Source organism: Tupaia chinensis, unplaced genomic scaffold, assembly GCF_000334495.1.
Source record: "Tupaia chinensis unplaced genomic scaffold, TupChi_1.0 Scaffold000230_1, whole genome shotgun sequence".
In the NCBI taxonomy this organism is placed as follows: domain Eukaryota; kingdom Metazoa; phylum Chordata; class Mammalia; order Scandentia; family Tupaiidae; genus Tupaia; species Tupaia belangeri.
Genome location: NW_006159705.1, coordinates 24,988 through 40,382, shown reverse-complemented (window position 1 = coordinate 40,382; position 15,395 = coordinate 24,988). Strand labels below are relative to the sequence as shown.

Here is a 15,395-nt window from a genome sequence, read left to right as displayed (position 1 = left end):
TGGTAGGACATCTATCCCATGTTCCTGGATTGGTAGAATCAATATCATAAAAATGGAAATCCTACCCAAATTAATCTACACGTTTAATGCAATCCCAATAAAATTACAAGAGATATTTTTCACAGATCTAGAAAAGACAATCATAGAATTTGTCTGGAGCCATAAAAGACTCTGTTTTGCTAACGCAATCCTGCGCAAGAAGACTGGAGTAGGTGGCATCTCACTTCCTGATCCCAAAATACATTACAAAGCTGTGATAATCAAAACAGCATGGTATTGGCACAAAAATAGACATGAGAACCAATGGAACATATGGAACAGCATAGAGACTTCAGAAATAAACTACAAAATAGACAGCCAACTCATCTTTGACAAAGGGTACTAGTCAATCCAGCAGGAAAAGTAAAACCTCTTTAGCAAATGGTGCTGGAAAAAGTGGGTATCCACCTGCAGAAAGACTAATCTGAACCCCTATCTGTCACCATTAACAAAAATCAACTCAAAGTGGATCAAAGATCTACACCTAAGACCACAAACTATAAAACTAATGATGGAAAACACTGGGGAAATTCTGGGAGACATTGGGGTAGGCAAAGACTTCTTAATCAAGACACCCAAAGCACAGGCAATAATCCCTCAAATAGACAGATGCAATTACATCAGATTAAGGAGTTTTTGAACAACAAGGAACACTGTAATTAGTGTGAATTGACATCCCTTGGAATAGGAGAAAATTTTTGTAAATGTCCATCAGGTAAGGGACTGATAACCAGAATACACAGGGAACTCAAGCAGCTTACCTGGAAGAAAATGATTAACCCAATTAAAAATTGAAAAGGAGCTGAATAAACAACTCTCTAAGGAAGACATATGAACAGCCAAAAAGCATATGAAAAAATGCACAACACCCCTCATTGTAAGGGAGATGTAGATCAAAACCACAAAGAGATACCACCTAACCCCATTCAGAATGTTGAAGATTAAAGAAACAAATAATGATAAGTGCTGGAGGGGATTTGGTGAAAGGGGAACACTCCTACACTGTTGGTGGGAATGTAAATTGGTCCAGCCACTGTGGATAACAATATGGAGATTCCTCAAAGACCTTCAAATAGAACTACCATATGATCCAGCAATTCCAATCCTGGGTATCTACCCAAAGGACAGGAGAGCACTCAGTTGGAAAAGCACTTGCACATCTATATTAATTGTAGCCTTATTTATGATTGCTAAGCATGGAATCAACCGAAATGTCCACAAACAGATGAATGGATTGAAAAATTGTGGCACATATACTCCATGGAATACTATTCAGCCATAAAAAACAACAAGGCCCTGGAATTTGATAGAAAGTGGACAAATATGGAAGATTTGTTGCTAAGTGAAGCAACAGGCTATGAAAGAGAGACATTATATAGTCTCCACTTAACATATATCGACTGTCCACACTCTACAGTAAAGACTGAAAGACTAGAGAACATAAAAGTATTAAAAATTGTGGGACCAGCAGTTAGCGTAATGGCTTTGTTGCTGGACTCCCATATAGTCACTGCGGTTCAAGTCCCAGACCCAGTGATTTAAACTCACATAGGGTGTGTGTATGTGTGTGCCTAAGATCCTGAGAGGAGAATAGAGGAGAAAGGATTGCGACTTGGCCATCTCCCCTAGGGGAGGAGATTTCTCGCTTTCTGTCTCTCAGTCTCTCTCTCTCTTTCTGGTGAGCGCATGCGCTCTATCGCAAAAACCTCTCCAAAAAATAAAATAAAATAAAAAGTATTAAAAATTGTAATGGACACTAGAAACAAAGTGGAAGGATATTGTGGGACGGGAAGAGAGTAGGAAAGGAAATTTGGCGAGGGGGGGAATGGAAAGGTAACACTCCTGTGGGACACAGATAAGACTTATTATCGGCTGACAAGGATGTGTATGGTGATTTCAACTGGACTGGACTGAGGTGTATATCATGCTGGGTAAAGTCTCTTCACAATCTAAATGATGTAGAGCAATTTAATGTATGAATAATAATAAATAAATAAAATTTTAAAAATAAAGCCACCAGATTCAAGACTCAGGGAAAAAAAGAATTAAAAACAAAAATGGATAATATTTACCCCAAAAGATTCCCCAAAAACCATAATTTTTAAAAGAAAAAAAAAGTGGTATGTAGGGAGCTTACACAATACAGTGAGAAATGGTAAGCATGGAATTTGATTTAATAAATAAGTTGGTAAGTTTGATTCCTTGGAAAAGAATAAAACATTATTTTGTAAAAAAGTAAAACTAAAATCCTTGATACAAATAATAAGACAATTCTGACACAGTAGCATGCATTGGGAGATGCTACCACTCTGGAGGCTGAGGCCATGTAGGAGTCCTGGGTTTTACTTCCAGCCCAATCTGAAAACCAGGCATAGTAGTGCAGTGATAAATACCTGTAGTCCCGGTTACTCAGAAGGCTAAAGCAGAAGGGTAATAATGTAGGAAGACCCTGTCTAAAACAAAACTAAACAAAATCAACAAGAGCTATAAAAAAAAAAACCAGAAAAACAAAACGGGACTAGGGTTTTTATAATGAGTATTTAAAGAACGTTATAGAGGCAGAATATTACAAGTATATTCGTTTACCCAGAATTATAATTTTCCTATGTTTCAATTTTTGTTAAGGTACAATTTACATAGAATAAAATTCACCTTTTTTTAGGATGAAGTTTGCAAGTTTTTAATATTTATTATTTTATTGTTGGAGAGCATGTGTGCTTGCCAGAGAGAGGATAGGACAGATTAAAAAAAAAGAATATCTCCCAAAGGGACATAGTCACACTTTGTAATCCCTTTTCCTCTGTTTCTCCTTTCTATCAGGTTTTAGGGCACAAATGCACACATGCCCAGTGTGTTTTTCAAGCCATTTGAGATGGGCTAAGAATTTTTGGATATGACTCCAAAAGCATAGGCAGCAAAACCAAAAATAAAAAAACAAGACTACATCAACCCACAAAACTTCTATATACCAAAGGACATGATCTTCAGAGTGAAGAGACAACCTATAGAAAGGATGATAATATTTGTAAACCATACATCTGATAAGCAGTTAATATCCAAAGTATAAAAGGAGCTAAAACAATTCAATATCAAGGAAACAAATAACCTAATTTAAAAATGGGTAATGGACCTGAATAGACATTTCTCAAAAGAAGATATACAAATGACCAACAAGTATATGAAAAAAATGTTCAATACCACTAAACCTCAGGGAAATGCAAATCAAAACCACAATAAGGTATCAACTTCAGTTAGTATGGTTATTACTAAAAAGACAAAAGAAAACATCAGCAAGGATGTGGGGAAGCCTTTGTACTCTGTTGGTGGAACTGATGCAGCCTTTATAAAAAAAAGTATGGATATTCAAATTAAAAGCCAAACTCCCATATGATCCAGCAATCCCACTATTGGGTATGTAGCCAAAAGATATTAAATAGGTATATCAAAAAATGTCTGTATTCCCATGTTCATTCCAGCATTATTCGCAATAGTCAAAATATAGAAACAATGTTAGTGTCTGTCAATGGATCAATGGATACAGAAAATATGGTCTATATACATGATGGAATACTATTCAGCCTTTAAAAAGAAGGATATCCTGTTATTTACTACAACAAGGATGCAACTAAAGGGCAGTATGTTAAATGAAGTAAGTCATGTACAGAAAAGAAAAATTCTACATAATATCAGTTATATGTGGAATCTAAAATAGTTGAACTCATAGAGCAGTTAGTAGAATAGTGGTTGACCAGTGAGTGACAGGAAGTTTGAGGAGTTGGTTGCAAAGATGTTAGTCATGGGATACAAAATTTCAGTTAAATAAGAGGAATAAATTCAAGATGTCTATTGTACAAAATGGTGACTACAGTTAATAACAATGTATTGTTTACCTAAAAATTATTAAATGGGTTGATTTTAGTGGTTCTCACCTCAAAAAAGATAAATGTGTGAACTAATGCAAATATTAATTAGCTATTAGGTTGTCAGAAAGTCATGACATAGTTTTCTCTGTTTTTCTATGCAAAAAGGTGTCATGACTTTTCTGACAACCCAATAGATTTAGTCTTTTCCACAACGTATACATACATCACAACATTATGTGATATTCGATAAATATATACAATTTTTATTTTTAATCTAAAAAAGTGGAAGGGATATATAGAAATAGCCTGAAAGGAAAAAAAAAAGAGATTATTTTTCTGAACAGAAAATTCTGTCTTGATCACATCTGGAAACTAACTCACAGGACTGAGGAAGAGCTTAAGATATAAAACAAGAAGAAAATGTAGCTAATGTAGCAAAGAGAAGAGAGCAGGTAGTGAAGACAAGGAAGAATCTCAGTAACAACTGACGAAGTAAACGCCAAGGTGGAAAGGCGGTACTTTTTCCTCTGAAATGAAAGATCGAGGAGTAAAAAAAAGATCCTACAGAAAATAATGAAGAGGTGACAGAACTTATGTATCCAAGCAATTGATCATTTCTGATTTTTATTTTACCAATGAAAAGGAAAAAAAAAGTCTGAAAGTCAGATGCATGGGGCATTAATTGATTACCATAAACTCACGATCCTAAATGAAATCCGTTTTGTCAGGCCCCTGACAATATGCTTTACCTCTCCATAGCACGAACAGCAGTCCATCTTTCTGCTTCCTTCCATCATAGTAACTATTATCCCAGAGCTTATGTTCATCATTTTATTTTCTTCACTTTCATGTGACTTAAATAAATGTACATGTATTCATAAAAAGTGCATTTTCATTCAAGTTTTTTAAATCTTTTAAAGGAATACCATGATATATCATCATTAGCACTCTTTTTCCCCCTTCAGTATTAAATTACTGAGTTATTTATTTCACCGTAAGTAATGGTTCCTTTGTCTGGGTGGCTGTCAGGTACCCTTTTGTGTGAACATTTATACACCCTACCAACGATGATCAGCACAAGGGTTGTTTCCAGTTTTTGTTCTATTGTGAATAGTGATGCTCTTACATATTAAATATGTAAAAATGTCTTTTTTGTATATTCCCTTCAATGAGAAAAATATATTTCATTGTATTTCTTCCGATATACTTGTACGATAATTTTGGGTTGCATATTTTTGGATAATCAGAAGAGAAAAACTTTTTTTTAAGTTTCTTGAAGTTGAAAGAAAAAGAGTATGACAACTTCAGCAGCAGTTTTCAGCACTCACTGATGAAATGATTAAAGACAGACTGAAGAACGATAATTATAAAGGCAGAGAATTGAGCTGAAGATGAGAAAGGCATGAACTAAAGCAGTCCTGGGACGAGGCTGGTGCTGTGGAACCACCCTAGAACTCTGGGCATCAGAGCTCACTGGGCACAGAGCAACAAGCACACACAGATGTGTGCACATGCACGAGAGGGAGAAGAAAGGAGAAGCAAGGAAATGAAAAGGCATAGACAGTTTTGATCATTTAGTGTGAGATACTAATTAAAAGTCAATGAAGGAAAACCTGATATTAACAGAAGTGCTACATAGTTAACTCCCTCCAGCTTAATTATCCAGGCTATAGAAACAATGAGGAAGATGGAAGTCATGATATTTGCAGGACTCAGATGTACTTTATAATTTAGGCAGAAAGCTGGACAGCAGGCAATCTAGACCAGTTCCTGATTCCATCTATCAGGGACAGCTTAAGTGAGACCACGTAGAGCTGAACAAGGCCTCAAGTCTCAGAGCTCATTTAGTAGGTAAAGTCTGTATGAGTGATAGGCCAACCAACGCACTCAGGGATTTATTAAAATTCCACTTCTTAGAGAAGTATTTTCAGGAGTGGTCACATCAGAAGGGAGGATGAGACTGGGAAGCCTCCCCCAGGACAGGCCCTGCTCTCTGTGGCCCCAGGGACAATGAGGTTGGGCACTGATGGGCCTCTATTTTGCGTTCCTTCCACCCCTGTTTCCTAATTTCTGCTGTGCTCATTGTTTATCTTGGACACCAGCAGGAGAGGAATGTATGGAAATCTGAGTGCTTGGACTCAAGATATCAGCCAGAACCATTCCAAGACTGAGAGGACTTTCTTACAAGAATAATGGAAAAGAGAAGCTTCTGGGTTCTCCAGAGTCCTGCTGAGGTCCTCAGCTGCCTGTGTCCATCCACCTCTACCCCAGACAGGGCTTGCAGTGACAGTGACTGGAGGAGCCTTTGACCTCTGATTCCTGTCACAGTCACACACACACACACACACACACACCCCTACATATCACCTGCTGGAAAAACCACCTCCTTTTTTTTGCAACTTCTCGAACCTCTTTGTTTAACAAATCCTAAGACAGTCAACTGGTCCATCACTTATGCCCTCTCCATCTGAGGTAAGTACTTTTCTGTCTCAAGGCAGTATATGGAGTGTGGAAGTCTAGGATTAGGGCCAAGACTTTACACTGCTCTCCTTCTCAGATTGCCTACTTCCTCAGACATGGTAGCTCACTCCCTCCCTCAATACTCGAGGCACCTTGTATGTATATGTGTACTGCCTTGTATGTATAGGGACACCCACAGTCGTTCTATATCACTGGCCAGACCTGAGTTCATAGAATCCCTCATGCTGGCCTCTTGAAAAGTCTCATACTTACCTTTGGAACATGTGTGTTTTTCTGGCCTCTAGCAGTCTGGCATGTTTTCCCAAATGAGAAATACTTCAAAAAAGCTCATCTAGAATCAATTCAGATGCCTCTTGCTTACATGCCTGCTTGACTTTTTTAAAAGTTAAATGCCACAGAAAAAAGTCAATTGTAATCAACCAAAATTTTTTAAATTTTGGAATTATAAAAACAAACCTGACAATGACACAGAGAAATCACTTTTTAAAATCTTGCTTCTATAATTTTAGCTCCATCTTGTCTGACATTGCACATCTATTAATCTCATACTCGGCTGAATTCTATTGATTTGAGGTCCCCATGCACCACCAGCAATTTTCCGGAAATAGGCCCAGGGTATACTATTTGGCCTTTTCCTAATTGCCCTATAAGGGAGGAGCCAGTGAATGGAAAAGGAGAGAAAGCAATAGTCTTGAGTCAGAGGGAGAATGCAGGTAGGTTGGATCCTGCTTCCCGGTTACACCACCTTACCCAAGGTATTTGGCTATTTCTTCTTTTGAAATCCTGCCCAAACTCCTGGTGCAGAAATCTAGAAGAACATGACCTCCTCTCTCTATTTACCTACCCATTTGTCTTTTTATCCTATAAAACAACATTTCAAGTCTAATATTTGCTAAGATTTGTCTTCGACCTTGTCTTTTTCTTATCTACAGAAAAGGAAGACATCCCAGTCAATATTTATTAGACTGAACCTATAGTTTTTAGTTGTTGTTGTTTTGGTTTTTGGTGTGTATGTGAGGCAAGATAAAGATCTTACACTCCCGAAAATAATGACACATAATTTTGTTTTGTTTGTTTGTTTGTTTCTGGCTGGCTTCTTGCCCAGACTTGTGACAAAACTCCAGGGAGGACATTTTTGGACTATTGCATTGTTAGAAAAGTCATAATGTATTTTTTCTATGCTTTTCTATGCAAAAATGTGTCCTGACATTTCCTACAACCCAGTATGTCTCAGTGTCTTTTATAATCAAATTTCCTCTCTCTTTTTTAAAATTTATAATACTCTGGCTTTTTAAAAAATTTTACCAGTTCCTATTTATCTTTACACTATAGATTATATACTGCTTCCTTGGGGAATCCTTTCCAGAACTATCACTTATATGGTAACATAGTGTGTAATTATTACTTCATGTATCAAGCATCACCATTGGCAGTATGTAGGTCTTTGTGGGATAGGTTTTTCACTTCTATGTAGTTACCCTAGTGTAAAAGGCAGTGCCTATATATATTAAAGGTTCTTTGTAAATTTTTGCAAGATAAATGAAAGAAGCTGGATCACATGGGCCCTCTAGCATCAGGCATACATGATCCTAACATTAAAGATCCCAACTCTGAGTTGACTGGGCTAGTTACATAAACAGAATAGGAGGATTAAGTGCAGATGATACAAGACAAAAAATGATGGCTGTGAATTCTTCTCTTCCAGAGCATGCCCTACATCTTCCATGCAGCTGTGAATGACCTGTATTCATAAAGAGGAAACAAAGTAAACTCTGCCCCCAACACCCCACCTCCTATTTTTAACACTTTCCACTGGGAGTGTCCTATAGATTCAGGATTCAGGAGGACAAGCATCCTCCCTCATATTGCTAAGATCTGCGAGGTAGAGGACTCTCTTTTTCATCTTCAGAGTGTTCTTTTAACTCCCAGGACACAATATAGCTTTGTGCCTTTTCTCAATGTCCCCTCAATGTCTCCCCTTTTACCAAATATGCTAAAAAGAAACACCTGTTGTGCATGCTCCAGTCTCATCTATTGCCATTTCTCCCTCCTTCTTCCTTAGTAAATATCTTCTCATTACCTGCAAATAGGATAACACTTTCTGCACTGTTCCTCCAGAACCTTCTCCAACATCAAAATCAACCTGACCACTCAATTCAGTCCCAAGTTCTTTTTCCTTCCAGCAGAGTAGCAGTGTGCTCATCAAAGATATGAAGATGATTGAAGAGTACAAGTCATCAAGTTGTCCAAGAACCCAGAGATTCCAAGAGCAGTGAGATTGGAAAGTAAAAGTGGGTACAGATAAAGAAGAGAAGAAAATAGAGATTTTAATAAATAAAAGTTCTAAAACTGAATTAGAATTCTAAGAATACTTAAAACAAAAAACAGATTTTAAACCAATGCCCAGGGTATTTTCCCACTATTTAGGGATTTTTTTTTCATTTATCTACAAAAATATTTTGGGGGGGTTATTCTCTTGCATAACAAATTTGAAGGGATTTCTAAATAATTAAGATACCAAAATATCCATTCCCTACTTAGCTGATGATTTGTTATAATTCAATAATAACAATGAGAAATTCAGAAATCCGAAAATAGACCAAGCTAAGAGAAGGAAATTATATTATCTAATGGGATTCCTGTTAGCTATGCCACAGTGACCTGAGACAAACCAAAGCTAGAGTGACCTCCCTTAGAAAGGCTTGCACTGAGAATCCATTTGGTTCTAAGTAACTGAAGAAATCACACAACATGGAGCTCTGGAACTCCACCTCAGGAAGTGGCTTCATCTTGGTGGGGATTCTAAATAACAGTGTGTATCCTGAGCTGTTCTGTGCCACAATCGCAGTGCTGTACATGTTGGCCCTGACCAGCAATGGCCTGCTACTCCTGGTCATCACAATGGATACCCGGCTCCATGTGCCCATGTACCTCCTACTTGGGCAGCTCTCTCTCATGGATCTCCTGTTCACATCAGTTGTCACCCCAAAGGCCCTTGTGGATTTTCTAAGCAGAGATAATACCATTTCCTTTGGAGGCTGTGCCCTTCAGATGTTCCTGGCACTGACTCTGGGTGGTGCAGAGGACCTCTTACTGGCCTTCATGGCCTATGACAGGTATGTGGCCATTTGTCATCCTTTGAACTACATGGTCCTCATGAGACCGAGGGTTTGCTGGCTCATGGTGGCCACATCCTGGATCCTGGCATCCCTGAGTGCCCTAGCATATACAGCATATACCATGCACTATCCATTCTGCAAAGCCCGTAAGATCAGGCACCTGCTTTGCGAGATCCCACCCTTACTGAAGTTGGCCTGTGCAGACACCTCCAGATACGAGCTCATGGTGTATGTGATGGGTGTGACCTTCCTGATACCTCCTCTTGCTGCTATTCTGGTCTCCTATGCACTAATCCTATTCATGGTGCTCCACATGTCCTCGAGTGAAGGCAGGAAGAAAGCCCTGGTCACCTGCTCTTCTCACCTGACTGTGGTTGGGATGTTCTATGGAGCTGCCACATTCATGTACGTCCTGCCCAGTTCCTTCCATAGCCCCAAGCAAGACAACGTCATCTCTGTTTTCTACACAATTGTCACTCCAGCCCTGAACCCTCTGATCTACAGCCTGAGGAATAAGGAGGTCATGGGAGCCTTGAGGAGGGTCCTGGGGAAACACATGTTGCCAGCACACTCCACTTTCTAGGGAGGGCTCATGGCTGCGTACTGAAATTCATTTTCGTCAAGGTCAGACTCCTTCTGTCAATCAATATCGTGCAAAGTGAGTCTTTCAATAGACTTGTTTAGGAATATAATTGTACTTGTCAAATGCTCTTTAAACCATCTCACTATGAAGTAATTGTTAGGTATAATCTACCATATTTTAAATTGCTACTCACTTTTTTTTTTTAAATGTACTATTTTCTTAAGTTGCCACTTGCCTTAATGGATCTGGAGATATCACCTATTTGGGGCTTCACCTCTAATATTTGGAGTCCATATCAGACTGATGTAAGAACCAGAGAACTGAGAGTTTCAATGGGGTGTCCTAAGTGAGTCACAAATATCAATGGAGAAGAAGTCTTCAGATTTGCATGAATTTTAGATTAACTCTCCTTGTGAAAAGATCATATAGACAGTCTTGTGTAAAGTCCCAACTGAGTAGTTTGTATATATATTGATATTCTGTTAACTTCTTTTTATCAATTTAAGCATTGACCATTATGGATATTCTCACAGATGACTTTTCTTGTTTATTGTTTTATTGTTTGTTTGTTTTGCATTTGATGTGGAAATATTTTATAGTGCCTAATTCAATATTTCAATAGTGAAGAAATTAGTAAAATAGAAAATGAAGGCATTTCATAAGCAAGATGCATGATAAACAACTATGCTTCTGTCTTATTAATAATAAAAACATGCAAACAGAACAAAATACCATTTCTTTTCTTGTTTCTTTTTCCAATCCTGTCTTGAAATGTCCCAACAATTGCAAGGTTTCATACAGTTGGCTTGTATAGATGTGTGAGTTTGTGTATGTTGCTGAAAGAAGGAAGGGGCAATATAATTTACTGCCTCACTAACTTAAAAATGCTGTACTACTCTATTTATAGGTCTGGAAATAGTTGAAACAAAACTTATGAACAAAAGCCGTGAGTTTAGTTTTGAATCAAAAAATAAAATGGTTGATCCTGAGTAACATTATTTTGGACAGCTATTGCTGTTTCTCACATTTAGCATTTTTTTCTTTAAATAAAATAGCTCCATTTTATCTATTACATTAAAAAAAAGAATTTCTTTTAAAAATTAATAAATAAAATTCAGTATGTGTTACACTGTCAAAATCTACCTAAAATCTCCTCACCCAGAGATAATTTCACAAATATTTAGATGAATTTCCTTCCATTTTTAATGAAGTTATGTATTTTATTGAGTTGATATGTTCACATAGAAGAGAGGTTTTTGCTATAGGGCACATGTGCTCGCCAGAAAGACAGAGAGAAACAGAGAGACAAGAAAGCGAGAAATCATCCCCCCCAGGGGGGATGGCCACGTCGCAATCCCTTCTCCTCCATTCTCCTCTCAGGATCTTGGGCACTCACACACACATGCCCAGCGCGAGTTTAAGCTACTGGGTCCAGCACTCAAACCACCGTCGCCTACATGGGAGTCCAGTGACATAGCCTTTATGCCAACTGCTGGTCCCAAAAGACAGGTCTTTTTCTTTTTCTTTTTCTGCTTAATACATAGTGATTCCCCTCCCTCCCAAATTAATTATATTTTAAGTCTAAGGCTAGTTGTCAGAGTGCAGATGTTAAAATCCAATGCTTTCCACTTATATAATTCTGAGCATGCTATTTAACTTTTTGGTACCTTGAGCCTGCAATTCCATAAGCTGTAAACTGACGATAATAATAAAACCTACTTCACATTATTGCTGTGAAGTTCAGTATATTTGTATATTAATAATTTTTAATTACATTTTTAGGTAATAATTTAAATATCATATAATTTTTCTCACCTTATAATTTACATTTAAATTTTTAAATAAATTTCTAATTTATATTGATATGTGAAAAATAATGAGACTTGGGGACCAGCAGTTAGTGTAATGGCTATGTCACTGGACTCCCACATAGGTGATCGCGGTTCACATCCCAGACCCGATGGCTTAAAACTCAGGCCGGGCACGTGTGCGTGCATACCCAAGATCCCGAGAGGAGAATGGAGGAGAAGGGATTGCGGTGTGACCATCCCCCCTGGGGGGTGATTTCTCACTTTCTGTCTGTATGTCTCTCTCTGTCTGACTGGTGAGCGCACGCGCCCTATAGCGAAAAAAAAAAAAAAATCTTCTCCAAAAAAATGAGACTTTACTTTTTTCCCCAATATTATCACTCTCTTAGTAATATTTTTAAATAACCCTTTAATTTTTCCATTTATTGTTCTACTTTCTTTATCACACATTATGTTCTACTAAGCTACATTTTATCTGTCTACTCAGTTGTAGCTTTTTTTCTCCTCTTAACACTTTTTTTTGGGGGGGAGAGTTTTTTTTTTTTGTTTTTTTTTTTTGTTTTTGCTTTGGGAGGAATCACCCCCCATGGGGGATGGTCATGCCACAATCCCTTCTCCTCCATTCTCCTCTCAGGATCTTGGGCACGTACGCACATGCGCCCGGCGTGAGTTTTAAGCCACCAGGTCCGGGACTCGAACCGCGGTCGACTACGTGGGAGTCCAGCGACATAGCCATTATGCTAACTGCTGGTTCCCTCCTCTTAACACTTTTGAAGACATTTAATTCTATCATCCACATCTTAAAGGCTCACAGGTAATTTGTGAACACTTTCAACTTATAAAGTAATTGCTAATTGAGCATATCACTATACAATATTCAGCCTTGCTTTCTAGAATGGTTTACTATTATACTTCCCAAACCCAGTCTCATTCCTTTTTTAAATTACTGTTTCATGCCTTCATTCTCAGCTGATGGCCTTCTCCCACACTTCACTTAAAAGGAAGCATTCAGAAGGATTCAGAAGGCACTATAAAATATTTCCACGTCAAATGCAAAGGAAGCCCGGTAACTTCTCTTCCAATTTCCCACCCACCTGCTTCTGCACATAGACTCTGTTCTCTCATTACAACTGTCAAAGACTGACCTCCAGTAGCTTTGAGGATTCTGATCTCACTGATCTCAAAACTTTGCTGCTGCAAAATCCTTTCTTCTGAAATGATTTTTCTTGTTTCCCTGCATCATAACATAAGGATACAAATACATTCTGATAATCACTGCAATCAAGAAACCTTTCCATCACTCCTTCTTTTTTATTTTTTATTTTTTTTTTTTTGAGAGGTTTTTGCTATAGAGTATGTGCGCTCAATAGAAAGACAGAGACAGAAAGTGAGAAATCATCCCCCAGGGGGGTGGCCATGCCACAATCCGATCTCCTCCATTCTCCTCTCAGGATCCTGGGCACGCATGCACACGCACCCTGTGTGAGTTTAAGCCACCAGGTCCGGCACTTGAACTGTGGTCAACTACATGGAAATCCAGCGACATAGCCATTACTCTAACTGTTGGTCCTGAATGATTTGTTTTTGATTTTGCTACTGAATGTAGGGAGCAGTTGGATCTGGACAGAACAATGGTAGCCTATAAAGATGAACAAAGGCACAGTTTTCCCCAATTTATGCCTGCATTGAAAGGCCAGCAGAGGTAGAGAGTAACTGTGTATCAGCCAGAGTGGACCAGGGAGACCAGAAAAGGCCAGTCCAGAACTGCAAAGCACAGGGTGCTCCACAGCACCCGCTTGCATTTGCTGTATTTGATAGGGCATCCGGCTTGCATCCTGCTACCACCCCATCAGACTCAACAGTATACGTAACTGGAGCTATTGTTGCCCCCTGATGGCTCAGAAGGAGAATCAGATTCCTGTGAGAAGTTACTTCACACTCCTATATAACCCTCTGAGCAGCCTATGGGATTAAAAGGATGATGATAATAATTCTTTAAGTAATTTACATTTATAGAAGAGTTGGAAAGATAGTAGACTTTCTGGGACGCCTGTCATTGGCATTTTGATAGGAATTATATTGAATCTAGAGAACACTCTGAGTAGTATGGAAATTTTAACGAAATTCTTTCTTTCAGGCTTGGTGATGGTAGCATGTGATGGATACGGCTACTTGGCAACCTGGGGCAACAGTTCCAGGTTCAAGTTGGAGACCTCCCTGAGTATGCTGGGCATGTACTTTCCCATGATCTAGGACTGGCTGAAGGCTGGGGGTGGATTACAGTATGAAGACCACTAGAGGCAATCTCTCTTTCTGTGTCTCATTCATGAAACAAACAAACAAACAAACAAATAAAATACAGGTTCCTGGCCCTGAGGAAGACTACATGAGTATAAAAAATAAACTTGGTTTGGGTTCAATTTCCAGCTCACCCTAGAAAGTTCAGTGTGGTGACCATGCCTGTGGTCTCACTTACTTTGGAAGTTAAGCCAAAAGGGTTGTAACACAGTGAAACTCTGCCTAAAATAACACCACATACACACCATGAAAAATTAACTTCCAGATTCATAAAGCTAGGATGCCTTTTTTCTTTATTGGTATCTTATTATATATCTTTCATCAGGATTTCATGCTTTTCATTGTAGATATCTTTCACCTCTTTGGTTAAATTTGTTTCTAAGGATTTTAGTTTGCTTTATTTATGACAAAGAGTTTGTGCACACAGGTAAGTAAAGAAAAAGCATCCCCCAATGTGGATGAAGCAGTGTACTTCTTTATATTCCCCAAAGTTTTAAATTTAGAATTGAAGGCCATGTTAGAAATGTAACACCATGAAGATTTTATTTTTTATGTCTATACCTCCAGCTTCATAAATGTACCTGGAATATGTGTGTTCCGAAGTAGTTTGATAAATACATGCAATGATGAAATTAATGACTCCATATGCCAGAAACATGTTCGGATGTGATCAGTGTTGTTTATTTGTTCTTTGGTTCCCCCTTCAACTGTATCTATTTTATTTTATCTATTTCTTTATTTATTTTTTAATTCTTACAGAGATCTTTTATTTTATGGACATACTCTATCATTTCATTTCTTTGAGGGTATTAAATATGTATACATATACAAGCATATATATATTTTTTTAATTCTTTCTCTTTAATGTTCTTTAATGCTCTCCCTTTTATTTATTTTTGTTTATTTGTTTATTTATTTTCCACAAGCGAGAAATACAGAGAGACAAGCACTCCAACAGATCTTCATGTTCTAATTGCAATCTCACCAGCCTGGATCATGGGCATGTTTGTGTGTGCCCAGCATGCACAGGGAGGCCTCAGGACCTTCCTGGGTGGGTCAGGTTGTGTTACCACTGTACCAGTGACCCTCTCCTTGTTTCCTGCCATATGATTTTATGCCTCCTTGTTTTCATTGTCTTATCAGGTTACATGGGCTAGAAGATAAATGCCTGTTTTGTCTTCAATCTCCCTACCTTCCTCTTTCC

At 38.2% G+C, this 15,395-nt stretch overlaps 1 protein-coding gene across 1 annotated transcript; it reads left to right on the top strand.

The window, feature by feature from the left end:
• The first annotated feature begins 9,134 nt into the window (after nucleotides 1-9,134).
• LOC102467730 (olfactory receptor 2AG1) lies at nucleotides 9,135-10,085 on the top strand. Its single transcript, XM_006148075.1, has one exon. The coding sequence runs from the start codon at nucleotides 9,135-9,137 to the stop codon at nucleotides 10,083-10,085; it is 951 nt and encodes a 316-aa protein (XP_006148137.1).
• The last annotated feature ends 5,310 nt before the right edge of the window (nucleotides 10,086-15,395 follow it).